At 38.7% G+C, this 15,396-nt stretch overlaps 1 protein-coding gene across 1 annotated transcript; it reads right to left on the bottom strand.

Annotated features, from left to right (window-relative positions):
- Positions 1–466: 466 nt before the first annotated feature.
- On the bottom strand, positions 467–1,012 carry LOC149288527 (transmembrane protein 275-like). Its single transcript, XM_089491685.1, has one exon. The coding sequence runs from the start codon at positions 1,010–1,012 to the stop codon at positions 467–469; it is 546 nt and encodes a 181-aa protein (XP_089347811.1).
- Between the last annotated feature and the right edge of the window lie 14,384 nt (positions 1,013–15,396).

Here is a 15,396-nt window from a genome sequence, read left to right as displayed (position 1 = left end):
CAAAGTGTGTCCACAGTAAGATACTACAAACTGAAAGACATCTAGAGTTGAATGCCAACATTGTTTCTTTTTCAAACAAGACAAAATGATCGTACGCAACTTTCTACAATGTCCTCTTTTTACCACGTGTCCAAAATAATGAAAACTGATGAGCAACCTAATGGTTTTGAGAAAGCAGCTGTACATAGTAAACACCATCACAGGTCAAAAGCAACAAGCGCTGATGACACCACTTGTGAGAATGTTATTTCATCAGAGTGTGATTGTTAATGTCCCAGGGTTCCGTTACAATTGGTGTGTTTCATTCTCTGCCGGCGGTATTTCAACCGCTTTCTTTGAAATTTGGCTTTACCGCCACACTCTAAAGCCCTCGTGGTGCCTGTAGAATGCTGATCCTGGTCAGTAGCTCCTGCTCATGGAGCTATAGGAAGCCTTGTTAAATAATGTTTACCATACGAATGGTGGTTTATGTAACAGGGTCTCTTGGTAAATTAAGCTGTATAGACTCGCCACCTGCGTTGAATTTTACTGTTGGCCCATTGCCTTCCATAGTGAAAAGTTTGCACATTTTAGAATTTTCATGAACGGGGGAGGATTTCCGAGAGGAGACTGGGGAGTTGGTTGGGCTGAGCTGAACAGCGGTTGTGTCCTGGACTGTATGTTCACTTGTTTCAATCTCAAAGGCTGCATTCCCAGGTTTAATAAAGCCTATGTTAGAGCCTGGCTTACATTTCCTAGCGCCATATGCTGGAGGCCTCCGGCTACAGATACAACAAGCTCCAAAGAACGCAAAAGCAACAACCAGCAGTATAGGTCCAATGATAATTGGAGGGTTGTTGATCGGCATAAACGTTCCAAATGCGAAGGCTCCGACTAACGTGATGTTAATCCCAGCTAACATAATACAGAGTCCACATGCGCAGCACAGGGCCGGAGAAGGCAGTCCATGAGGCCTTGTCTTTTTCTGTGCAGGTTTTTTGGCCAATGAACAGTTATTCTTGTCCGTGAACATTCTGGGCTTTTTTGTGTTTTCCAGGATGTTTTGAGTCCCAATCTTGGTTCAGGAGATAATTGGTGCTTTGATTATGCCATCATCCCGTGATTCCTGGGACAGAAGTAAGAATAATCTTGAGTAAACATTAAATGCACATGACATTCAATTAAAGATATGACCAGATGATGCTTAGGGCTACATTCCGTGTCAAAATGGCTAGCAGTACTAATTGGTGTTTTGTACTTTGGCTGCTTATGGTTCCAAAACCGAAGATTAGATTTGACATACATGAATGCTCTTTACCTCTACAGCTGTGAATATTGTTACATTATTACACTACGAAGAGGGTGGATTATGTTTTGGTCACAACTGATCTTCAGCTATACGTGAAAGTCATTCAAGTTAGGACGTCTAGCAATGCCCTCTAAATGTCTGATGGGAATTTTAGTCCTATGGATGATGAAGATTTGGTCCATGGATAGTAATGGCAGAAATAGAGCTTACCACAGACAATCCTAGCCGTATCAATGAATGTAACTACAGTGAAGGAAAAAATTATTTGATCCCCTGCTGATTTTGTACGTTTGCCCACTGACAAAGACATGATCAGTCTGTAATTTTAATGGTAGGTTTTTTTGAACAGTGAGAGACAGAATAACAAGAAAAAATCAAGAATACGTTATGAATTAATTTGCATTTTACTCAGTGAAATAAGTATTTGACCTCTTTGCAAAACATGACTTAGTACTTGGTGGCAAAACCCTTGTTGGCATTCACAGAGGTCAGACGTTTCTTGTAGACGGCCACAAGGTTTGCACACATCTCAGGAGGGATTTTGTCCCACTCCTCTTTGCAGATCCTCTCCAAGTCATTAAGGTTTTGAGGCTGATGTTTGGCAACTCGAGCCTTCAGCTCCCTCCACAGATTTTCTAAAGGCCACTCCAGGACCTTAATTTATAAGCAAGTCTATAGAATACAGAACCAGGTTATATAAGCACATGAAATGTAGTAGCATCTGCATCTGGAGTTTAAGAGATCCTAGGAATAGAATAATGTGGTTGATTGACATGTTGCTCCACTCAAAGGCATAACAACCTGCCAAGGAACTGAATTTGTACATAAATCTGTTGGTTACAGATGGATAATTGTTTCATCTTAGCAAAGCCCAAATAGATCACATTGATGAAACATATCCAAACAAACACTGAGTCACGGAATCAGATGAATCAGATGTATGTAAGAACATTTAGGGATAATTTCTGTTGAACCCCAACTATTGACTTATTTCTGATTTGTGTTCAGCCTTTTCAGTCCTGCAGGCACCAACAGCTTAATACATTCCCACTCCTGAATGCGGAATATATCTTAATATGAAGGACCTCAATGTGCACAAACACATTATTGATTCAAATTTAATTTAGGTGCAACAGATGGCAGGCTAGTTGGTTGTAGTAGTTTGTGTATTTGCAGAAAGAGGCCATATGGTATCTGTGTGGGTTCAGTGAATCGTTTGTTTGGGATGGAGCTGTAAGATATCACAAGACTTGGTATTCTGAGACCTGGTTCTCAGTGAGTCAAGGAGAAGATATGATTAATTATATTTCCATGGGTTACTGTCAGTTCTGAAACACATATCAGTTTAGCAACATGAATTACTTGTTCCTCCCATCCTTTTCATTGTGAAATTTACAGTGGCAACCACCCTGGGGAGTCTGCAACAAAGATACCTGCATTTGTAAATATGAACAATATGCTTGTTGAGACCCCTAGCAAGCATTCACTGGTTGGGTTTGGCCATAACTCATATAGGACGGTCTCTTAAAACGCCCTGTAGGGTCTCAGCACTAGTATTCCATTTCCATGATGGAAACCCTTTCCTGAAGCTGCCAGGCATCCTACCAACAGAGGAGTCTGGCTCCATCACTGCACCCGTACATCTCGTCAATGTGAATTGCCATCTACTGTATGTTCCCAACGCCCGCAGATGGTCACTTGCAATGTTTTGACATTAAGCAAGGTCCTCCTAAATGCCAAATGGGCACTGATGCCAGTCCAAATCCCATTAATACTCAAATATCCTGGGAATAATATCCAACCCAGGCTGGAAAAGCCGTGGAATGTGGTCCTACCGACTCTAAATAGATTCAATCAACTAATGTAAAATGTTTACACAGAAGTACATTTAGAACATTTTACGGCTTCCAATTCATATAGAAAATAACATTATTGTTATAAGAGCATTAGGGGCAGTACAAGGAGCGGTTAATGCTGGGGGAATTAAGGCGCAACAAGGAGGGTTAATTGTGATTATTATGATTTGGAAACACTTAGTCAATGAAAAGAAGAAATGTTTTTGAGTGGGAATATAAAATCCTTCGCACAATGTGTGGCTACGCCTGAGTCCTCTGAAAAAAGCAAATTAAACAAAGAGCTCTGTGGTGACGCATACACATGGCAGAAAAATAACGTTCACCAATTAAGCCTTTCTGTGGTGGGGTTAGGCCAAATATCCCCTTAAATTATATATATACATACTTGACATATGATTATAAATCTATACAACCTCCTATACATAGAGGGCTAAATCCGCTTGCAGCAACAATATAAAGAAACCCAGAAGAGTAATAAGAAATGGGTCTTATATTATTAATGGGAGTCATTAAGGAAAGTGTAGGCCTCGGAGAATACCAGCAAACTGTGACCGTTTTGCAGAGACATTTTCTAATGTTGTGCCCGTGCTCCAATATCCTGCTGTCCTGGCATTTATCCCAGGTTTAAACTTCTACGATTAATAGGCTAAGCTTTTTCGCAGTAATTAGTATTGTTCACGAGAGGTGGGGTATCCAACCATGTCCTTATGGGTCGCAAACCTGCCAGTGTTTTGGAACGGCAATCAATTAACACAATGAATGTCGTGGCAATATATGATCTATACAAAACCTGCGGACAAAAACATGCCGACATGTGAACTTCCCAAGTATGCTGCCGTGAATATCCACCTTCTACTCCATATGGGACGTGATGGAGCGGACGTGAAGAAGAGGGCCTAGAGGTGTATGGCTAGCCATGAGTGAAAGGCAAAAGGGACAAGGGAGGCAAAAAAGAAGTTTGAACTGGATGGGGAGAACCTAGACTATACAAAAGGGACTGGGGAGTCAAACAATAGGTGGAACTGGATGGGTAGAAGGTTGGGTAAATGCCACTCTTGGGTAAATGCCACTCTCCCACCCCAAAAAAAGAGGAGCAGTCATATCCTTAGCATCTAAGGCAGTTCTTAAGTACATTTTTTAAAGGCTGTTGGATGAACCTACTAGGTGAGTCTTCTAAGACGACATAAAATGGTGTGATATTTACGGTAGCTGAGGTAGCCCAAATGCAGCCCAGATATGAAGAACAAAATATGAATAATTCTTAGGCACTTGCTTTAGTCAGCCCACTACCAGTGGATTCCCCCAGGACCTCTCACTCTACTACACCGAAAGGAACTCTCCATTATCTCGGTTACAGTAAATCGACCCTGGGTTCATATTGAAGTCAGCGGAAATGCCGAATGTCAGTGTGCCCACGGTCACGTTGATGTACATGGTGGTCAAACCCGGGATTTTATATGAATAGATCCATCTCAATAATAAGACAGACTTGGGTAACTTGGGTGGCTTGTTTTCAAGAAGAAGAGCTGGTATTACTGGTTACTGGTATTTTGCCATTATGTCCTTGAGCCAATTTTACTGGGATTATAGCCCAATTAGTCTTTAAGCCTAAAAAACATTTGCTTGTAAGTACACACTGCGCATTGTTGCAAATGATACAGAACCTGTGGCTGACGACACTTTTGGTTACAGTGGCATGGATACCATGTCGATCTGGCACCTCAGATAGTGATTTCCCTTTCTGTGCCAAACTGTGCAGAAGCATCTTCCCTTTTTGCATTCTCCTATCTTAAGGATAATACGGATACGGATTTCGTTACACCAATATGTGCACAAATGGAGTTTTCTGCCGTAGTCTGCACTTTCTGACAATGGTTGACATCTATACTTATATAATTTATTCTCTATGCAAGTGCTACAGCAAGTAAAGGGATATTTTAAGAGGTACATTTACTGTACAAAATATATAATTCATGTATCACATATACAGTACATACATATTAAAGGAGTTCTTGTAGTCTAAAGCTGCTAGGGCGCTAAAGATAGTCTATTCCATTGATCTGACGAGTGATTATTCCAACACTACAGCAATCTTGGGGCCCATTAGCTTTAATATGTTTTGTTTCTCCAATCAACAGCTGTTATCATTATTATCCTTCTCTGATTGGTTCAAGGCATGAAAAATATGCTTGTGTAGACACACAAGGAATCTTAATATGTATAGCTTGCTGGAAAGAAGAGAGGTGAGATAGAAACATTTAAATAATTTTTAAGAAATGTTAGAGCAAGAGATCATAATCTAAAACTAGAGTGAGAGGCTTAGATGCAATGTAAGGACGTTTTACTTTACCAAGAGGGGGTAGATAGGTGGAACAGGGTCCCAGTAGAAGTGGTAGAGGGTAATACAGTGGGGGGAAATTAAACATGCATGTGGCTCCTGAACCTAAGGACTAATTAAGGTTTGAGTATTAAAATCAGGAAAAATGTGCCAACTAGATGGGCCCAATGGCTCTTATTTGCTGTCGAATTCTATGTTTATATGTAACTACAATGAAAATATTTTTAAAATGTGTGTTTAATACTGGTTCTCACATCGTCGAAGAAAAATAGAAAGATTCAATATTTTCTCATTCCTGCTAACTTCTAAAGGCAATCGATCAAACATTTCCTATTGGCTGCAACATAATTACAACTAATTATACAGCTTACTATCTTTAATGCTTAACCAGAGTACTAATGAACATGAAGATTCGAATTCAATGAAATAATATGACTGTAAAACCGGTTCTTTCTGTTATAGGCGGAAGTACCGGTATGTTTGTTCACCAATTAAAACTGCTAGAAAATGGAATTTTATTTTCTAAATTCCCATTTTTCTCACCTTATAAAGACTAGGTAGATATTACTTGGTGGTTGAATCCCTGCTAACGTGATGAATAAAAAATGGAATTTAAAACATTAAGAACACAAAATGACCATAATGGATGATAGTTGAACACTTCTGAATGGAAATGCAATATTACCTTTTGTTGCTATATCCGAAAGGTAAATTGCGGGGGATGGGGTTAGGCACCTAGTACTTTTCATACCGTTTGGTACAATCTATGCTACTTTATCCTTTATACGACATTGCGGGAACAGATAAAGGAAGCAAGGACATTCTAACATGAAGGGCTTGCTGTATCTGCATTACAAATCTATTTTAAAGAGGAAGCCCTATAGGAAAAAAACAACTTGAGCGTAGAACGCAGTGTTGTATACAGCAGTGTAGGTTTGGTTTGAAAAACACTAGTTTTAGCTCATTTTGTCCCAATAAACCTTTTTACCTAGAGGCTATCGTTCTTATCAGTGGTAATATTCTGGGTGACTCTCCCTGCTAAGCACCATACTGAGCTGATTCTTTACAGTAAAGCCAATGATGTCCGTTCTTCCATAGACTATCATTAGTCAGAGCGTCAGGCTTGTTGATTGAGACTGAGCCATTCTATTGTTTTCCACAGATAGTGTGTTTGTCTAGTAGATAACAGAGCTAGAACACATACAAATGGCTAATATGCAGCTGTCAGAAAACATTATAAAAAATAATAATACAATATGTTTTTTATCTAATTCTAGTAATAAAGGAAAGTAATAAAATGGACATTTCAAACAGTACATGGAACTGGATTCTTCTCATTTGAACTCTAGAAATCCATATATCCTCCAACTTTGAAAGATTAATTTGTGGACATTCTTTGGAATATTCACTTTAATGCTAAACTATTATGCCTACATACTTACTTATTTTAGTTTATATGTATATATATATATATATATATATATATATATATATATATATATAAAACATTTGGTGGAAGAGGCACCCTAGGTACCCCAAAGCATGCTGCAGATTGTCCATGTTTATCCCACAACACACTTTGGGTAATGTGGAAGAAATATGGATCTACATTTCGCTTTAAAGATTCCTATTGATTGGATTGATTAACACGTGTAAAAATAATAGCAAATATTAATAATCCGCAGATCAGCACAACACAGCCTCGGTGTTAGGGTTGCATGGTACTATGATGTTTAAATGAAAGGAGTCAATCTTCTGAAATCTAGATTGATAACCCTTTTGTTCTCAGCAAATCCCGGAATGAATTAGATAAGGACGTTACTGCGGCTGCATAGAATGGTCCATCATCAACAGAAAAGCATATTACCTCATTAAAAGGACAATGCTGGCATTGAACACGGATACTGTTCAGGGTGTTGCCTTGGTTACCGCATCCAATGAGCAAACATCTAGTTTCTCTAAGTTTTATATTTAACCCTTGCACACAAAGAGCCATCAGGGCAGTAAGAAGGCATAGTTGTTACTCATTGTCACCACTTGTAAAACTCATGGCTGGATGGCTTTAGCAGGGGCAAGGAGGCAATTATTTAGCCCTTCTCACTCTGATGCCTTTAGTAAGTCTCACAACTGTATTATAGTTGATTTCACTTATTCAGTGCTTGTAGCTCATGTCTGAAAATCATGGGGAAATCCTTTACTCTGTTGGTGTTTACATTTTATTTATTCTTATTTTAATGAGGGATGAATAGAGGGGATGATGGATGGGAGAGAGAAAGACAAAAAAAAGGAACCCAAAATGAACTAAACATATTTACCCCTAAATATTCCAAAGTGATATAACTACATGAATGTCCACAAAAGTTAAGAACTTGAATAGGCTGCTAAGAATCTATAAATCTTTGGAGACATTCCTCCTGTTGGTGATGTTTCTACTGGTCCTTTGCTCTACAACTGGCAAAGAACACGTGTAAATGTTTCTTCAGCTAGAACCTGCTCCTCAAACACTGAGTTCCACCCAAGCAGCTTTTTACAATGTCCTGGTCAATCTAATTATAAAGGTATATTGGTCCTCCTGGTACTGAGAGGGGTTAAAACTAGACTGCATGGAAACACTGTCTTAAGGACCTTTTGGCTAGTGAATCACATCTTGGCAAAACTTACACCACGTAGAAGACAATAGAGACCTCCCAGATCTTTGGATCCATGCCAGCAACCCAGTTCAGCCAGTCTTTTAACACCGAACACTAATTTTGTTTTTATTGAGTCATCTTCAACCTGGAAAAACTGAACCTTAGGGATCATAAATGACAGAATTAAGAGAAACCAGCTAATATTCTTCCCAATGATGGATAAATAGTCTTTTTCTTTCAGCCTATACATGAAATAGAAGTGGGTATTCCCTGGTATTTTAGCAATTGCTGACCTCCCTGAGTTTTCATGTGATGATTTTCCCATGGCACTTGTAGGCATCTTACAATTAATATTGGATCCTTACTCACTGAAGCCTAGACTCACTAGACTCATTCTTATTAAAGACACCCTTAATACATGTATTATGGATTAATGGATGAACATGATGTTAATTCGAGTTCTTTGTTCTCTGATAACTCCTTGACTTATCAATACCTAGCACCTTACTCCAGAACAAGCTCAATAACCCCTCACTATAGGAGAACCTCCCCAAGGTACTTACCAAAATCCCCAAACTCTGTACTGCAATAAAACAATGGAGAAGATCAGCTGAGTAAAAGAGATAAATCCAGACAGCAAGACATAAGATGTGACAAATCAAACTGCGTTCAATAAAAAGAAAATACCGACAGTCGATTCTTCTCAATGAAAAAGCTGGGGGATCTGATCGCAAAGCCCCAGCTGGTGAAAACTTTGATTGAAACTAATAGGAGACCCTTAGCAATCCAGAAACATTACAGATCCTCCCTCTGTCTGGTTAAAATGTCCCTCTTCGTTCTGGATTCCAGAACCATGAGACACGAACTCAGAAGACAAATCCTTTAGGTTGGTGTCGTCTCCATAGAAGCGCAGTCATTCATCACATAACGAGCTCTCTTGTAGACTCATTCAAGGAAGGAAAAAAAGGCAGATCTCTATTAAATTGTGCAAGATTTGGAGCTATGGAGACCCCCTGCAGATGAAAACGATATAGCTGTTAGCTGTGCTCCTTTTGGATGAGGACTGGCCTCTCACCGGGACCATTAACACAGCCGCAGGTAGGAAAAGCACGGAGCTGTCCACCCATGTGGTCCTGAAACACTAGTAAGATGTGTCTGCAGTACCGCGTGGAAACGCTAGGGGCGCCAGGCGTCACGGCAGTCTGCAAGCAGTAGAATTGTTGCAGGTGGGGGAGACGCGGTGTTTTTTTTGACAACCACAGAACGTTTAAAGCCTTAAACCATCTTATTGCTGATAATGTGAGCTGCTAAGTCAATAATGAATTACTGTTTATAGGCTGACAGCACTAGGAACACTTTTAGCAGATTAAACAATATTACTGTATGTATGATGACATTTACATACTAAACATTAGTTAGTCAGAGACCTGTGTACTGTGACAATGTACAATGCTGGGAAAAGTCAATGCTCTTTATATTATTTTATTATTATTATTATTATTATTATTCTTTAAATGTGTGCTTCATTTGTTCTCTGAGCAGAACTGGAAATATCCATTCCTTCACACTTAGAATGTCTTGGAACAGAATAGTCCTGCCAATTCTATCAACTTAATGTAAATAAATTCATTGGCCCTTGTAATCTCTGGAAACTACTCTCACATTCACACACATTCTTACAAACTTACACATACACTCTCACTCTAACAACCACACAATAACACACTAACGCACACACTCACTCTAACACACACACACATATACACACCACCAGTAAAACATATTCACTTTATCACACATCACACCCTTTCCTTGCCTAGACCATTTCTGTATAGCTGCTTGCACACAGTGCGCCATTACTGCCTCTTTGGCCTCCAGGAGTGGACCAGTCCAAGTCAGACCAACCATATTTGAAAAATGTTGAGCAGCTCTGGGAAATTGCCCCTTTGTTTGTTTGTTGTATATATATATATATATATATATATATATATATATATATATATATATACCTCGAAGATAACATGTATTACATGGTTGTATTTTTGTATTTCCTTCTAAAGTGTGTGTGCATAGAGGTAGAAGACATCCAGTTTTATTGGAATCAAGAACTCTCATCATGTGCATAAAGCTAGTCTAAAGGATTCACAAATAACAAGTAATTCAAAAAGTACTAACTAAAAGAGCTAACTGGTTCTTTTCTGGCATCACTATGTATGTATGTAACTTCTTCCTAGAATAATTACAGATCATTGTGTCGCCTTAGAGACGACGGTGGGTATACCAGAAGCCGAAGGTATTTTCTTGTCGTAACATGTTTTAATTTTTAGTTTTCAGCAGAGTGCTTATAAGATTAGTGTATTTGTGTTGTGATCACTGGGGTGAGAAAACAAATGTGACAAGTGTCAGAGAGCCGCAGCGGATCTATTAACATGCTTAGGAGTTAAAAGAGAAATTTCATTAAGAAGTTCATGTTGTATTTTAATACAATATGTGCTTATAAAATCCCATCAACCATGCAAGGGTGAGCATGTGGATAGTGGAGCCTGGGTGCAGTATTTCTTTGGTATCCCCTGGGAAGGAACCCACCCAAACACAATACGCTCACATCCACACACCCACTCTAACTCCATACACTTACACATACATACACACATACACTCATGCTAACACAATACACTGACACACACCATGTGTATCTCATGTAGTAATTTTTATGTGTTAGGTTGTACACATTTGAATCTTCCACATTGTAATCTGTCTGTTGCAGCATTGGGCATAAAAACATTATGAACTATTTCTTTATGATGGGAAGGTATTGTAAAAGCTGCCCATGGAGTCAAGCAGATCTGTTACTTTTCCCAAATATTTCTATACACTTAATAAACAAAATGTAATCGTGTTTATAGGTTAAAACAAACAAACATGTTAATATTTTTATCATAAAACCTACCTGTATTTCATGGGCAGAGATATCTGATATCTGACGTATATGATTATTCCTCGCCACTATGTTATCTCTCCCCGTTTAGGTGCTGTAACCATAGGGGAAAAGAGAATGGAGAGAACTTCAGGACCTTGATTAGTAAATTAAGAGGCATGTCATGGGCTATGAAAAAAAGGCTTGTTAATCCTATTCAGTTGCATTTTAAATTAACTCAATAGTGCTTTGATGTTTGTCCTATTTTATGAGAAAATTACACATTTCAAAAGATCAGTATTCAAAATGAATTCCTCCAAGCAAGTTTATCCAACCATTTTTAAGACTATAAAATATTGTAAATGATTTTTAATAATGCCTGTTATATACTATATTAAGCTCGTGTTTTTATCCTCATCGTTGTGGACCTATCTATGGTACGTTGTATGGATCATTTGAACCCAGCAGGAGGTCTACAGACTTCATTACTGAGTAGAGATGGAAGTAAATGAAGAGATGCATATAAGGATTTAGGGATCTGAGTGCCCAGTCGATATGAATGAGCCATTTCTATGCTGAGTTGTGTCTCAGTAGCTACAACTCAGCTTCAGTGGAAAAAAATACACTATTATAAAATCTCCTTAAGACCTGTGGAGGGTCATGATGTTTGCTTTTTGTGATACTCCCTTTGCATTGTCCATTGCCAAACCTTACATTAGAATGATGCTAATGACCAAGGGATAATGGATAGATCTGGAGCTGTGATGAAACTTGATGCTTGACCATCCACCAACAAGACTGACCCCCCCAGGCTTCTACCACCCTGGGCCCTTGGAGCCCCATCATGAATGCATTTGCCTGTTAACAGAGGAAAGAACCCCAATGGAAGCGTCCTCCAGCTCAGCACCCTTGACAGCTGACTATATAATTGGACTAGTCCTGCCACCCACAGGACTTCAGGAATGGTTACTGCTATATCAATAAAAGCGAATGAAACATTCTGCTGGGAATGGGTCTGGTGGTTACTCTTGTGTTAGGTCTTCATTCAGTTTATTCCATTCCTGTTTGGAGGAAGAGGAAATTAATAACACGTTCAGTTACGATGCTGCATGTATCTCTTTGGCAATCAAAAGGTTAGCCCTGTCAGTGAGAACTAAAATTAGACACGCATCGGCAGGTTTAATATTTCATCTTCATAAACTTGTTTACTGAAAATGTATGCACATAATTAACTTGTATTTATATGTCATTATATGTCATAAAATTGCTGAGGATGGACATCAAGGTCTCTGTGTTAAGGCATTGTTTTCAAGCTGCTCCACAAATGATCATGCAGTCTGCTAGCCTAGCTCCCTCATCTCAAGTGTCTATTTGAATATACCAATCATCTTTTTTTTAAAATATATGCTTGGAAGTTATTTTTAATAATGTGACTAGCGAGAAAAGCAGACCTTGACTGGCGTTTTCTGGTTCACTTAGTGCTATGGGTAATAAGTTTTAAGTGCAGAAAGTATTAGGAGATCATGCTGTGAAACAAATGATAGATCATACTATGACATAAAAGAATGGGTGCTCTGTCATTTGTATTTCATTTTAGGGAGTTGAATGGTCAGAAATCAGAAAAAGAAGCAAGTAAATGTTAGGTGAAATAAGGGGAAGAACTGAATAAAATAAAGAAAGACCAAGAGTCGAGAGAATAGCGACCTTGATGCTGGCCATGACCTGCCCTGGTCCTACCCTTCATATACATTTCTGTGGATATCCTTGGCCCTCACTGTATCCAGGTTGCTTCAGACATTCCAAATGGAATTGGAAATGGCTTTTCCTTTGTAGGGTCAAGTATGGTCAATAAACTGCCAGATTTATCCTTTCGTTGTCCTTCTCCCGTCCTCCTCCTCCTCCTGCAGTTTCCTATTCATAAAATGATCATGTCCCATTGCTCCTTGAAGAACATCATTAATATTCATCTTTTTTTTTCTTTATGGTAATAACCCCTTGAAATTTATTGCTAAGTGGCATTATTCCCAGACAGCCATGGTTAGCTATAGACTAAAGGTGATTGAGTTGACGTGCAATGAATTAAATACATTGGTGTAAATAAAGCGTTGCATGGTTTATCCCGGATTAAGTTATCCATTTTTATGCTATTTTCACATCAACAAAAAAAGGCAACTGACTTGCGGTAAATATTGACTTTTTGAATCATGGTAGCTATCAAACATAATGTTGCATCTGGTTTAATGAAGCACCGTCAAAATTTTAAGACGGACTGTCACGTTCAAGGCTTTTGGCATAGCTGAAAACAGTTATTAAAATTAGCTATCGCTTGTACTTTTTGGTTCTCAGCGTAATTGTTTTGGAGACATTGTGTTTAGAAATGAAGGACTACTTTATATCATGAAAGGTGAGGTCTTTAAAGGTAGAACATATCCCAGATACAATGTAAACGCATTAGAGCATCAGGCCCTCCAGAGCTCTGGGGACCATAGGCACATGTCTAGTATGCAAAATGCATAATCCAGTACTGATAGGGAAGAATAATCACCCAAGTGATGCCTCTCTCATCTCTTACTGTGTTTTTCCCCCATATCATTAGATTGCTGGAGGGGTATGCAACAAGCATGTTTAAAAGGGCGCCTCGTTTCATCTCATAACAGACCTCACAGTTCAAGATACTGTAAGAATATTAATATATTTTCCATTAAATATCATTGATATACACTGCCTGGAGTCTTCTTCCACTCAGGAGGCTGCACTTAGGTTCTGGATATCCAACTAACTTAACTGTCAGCGGTAAATCCATTTACCATGACAACGTTTCTTTTTTATTTTCTGCAAGATACATTACATTTTTATCCTGATACGTCAGAAAATATTGATACTAAATTGAAATTATAACATCCCAATAGCCAATCAGTAGTTAACACTGTTCTATGTCTTTTGCATCTCCTTCCCTTCCTGCTCTATACACATACGATAGATAGATAGATAGATAGATAGATAGATAGATAGATAGATAGATAGATAGATAGATAGATAGATAGATAGATAAACAGGGACTTTGATTTCATTACATTCTAAATACGTAGACATTAATTTGTAGCTGGTCCCCCGTTTGCAGCTATAACGGCTTCCATTTTTCTGGGAAGGATTTCCACAAGATTTTGGAGAGTTTCTCTAGGAATTTTTGCCCATTCATCCAGTAGAGCGCTTGTGAGGTCAGCCATTGATGTTGGACGAGAAGGCCTGGCTCGCAAAATCTCCATTCTAATTCATCCCAAAGGTGTTCGATGGGGTTGAGGTCAGGGATCTGTGCGGCAAGTCAAGTTCTTCTGCCTCAAACTCATCCCACCATGTCTTTACGGACCTTGCTTTGTGCACCATTATTCAGACAAAGGTATTGGGACGCACCTCTTTCAGCGAAGGGAAATCTTAATGCTTCGCCATACCAAGACATTTTGGACAATGCTATGGTTCCAACTTTGTGGAAACAGTTTGGGGAAGGCCCTTTTCTATTCCAGCATGACTGTACCCCATAGAAAGGTCCATAAAGACATGGGTGGATGAGTTTGGTGTGGAAGAACTTGACCGGCCGCACAGACCTCAACCCCATCCAACACCTTTGGGATGAATTGGAACAGAGATTGCGAGCCAGGACTTCAAACTTAAAATTGCAAACAGTGTATAATTTGTGATAAAGATAAGATACTCAGAAAAAGGTTTAAGCAAATATTAGAGTGTGTTAAACATATCAATACAAATACAAGAAACCCATATTAAATAAAGATGTACATAAGGAATTAAAAATTAACCTTTTATTTTCTGAGCTAAAACTAATATTTAAAACGATGATGATGATGACTTTAGCATCACCTCACCTCTGTGTCTGTGAAAAAGCTACAGGCTGTAGGAAATACTACTAAAGGTCAAATCGACCTAATAAAACACATTTATTTATCTACTGTATTCGCCTTTTACTAACTAACCATGGATGGGTTCTTCATGAGACAGATTCATTTATCCTTGGCCTCTCCATTGCCATACCTATTTAAATATTTCAATAACAATTACATCGATTAAACAAAAAAAAGGCATGGATATATAATAACGCTAAGTGTTATATATGCGCTTTGACATAACCCCGAATTAATTTGAAAAGTCTAAAATTGCATGAGATATGTTGTATTTGTTGTGCGTATGCTGGAGAAATCCCCATCGTGCGCAGAGTAATATTTCCTCAGCTTGGTGATAACTGCTGATTTGTCTTTTTGGCAATCAGATCCAGAGGGGGAGACGACGGCCTGGAGAAGAATACAGAAAGAGAACAGAAATCACCAGAAGACTCTTAAATCAATGATCTTGCAGCA

This window comes from Sceloporus occidentalis, unplaced genomic scaffold (assembly GCF_023333645.1).
Source record: "Sceloporus occidentalis isolate IW3139 unplaced genomic scaffold, rSceOcc1.0.p SCAF_51, whole genome shotgun sequence".
In the NCBI taxonomy this organism is placed as follows: domain Eukaryota; kingdom Metazoa; phylum Chordata; class Lepidosauria; order Squamata; family Phrynosomatidae; genus Sceloporus; species Sceloporus occidentalis.
Note: the sequence above shows the minus strand (reverse complement) of the source record. Positions and strands in the feature narration are given on the sequence as shown.

Coding starts and splice junctions, on each gene's coding strand:
- LOC149288527 (XM_089491685.1), bottom strand. CDS start 1,012: ATGTTCACGGACAAGAATAACTGTTCATTGGCCAAAAAACCTGCACAG.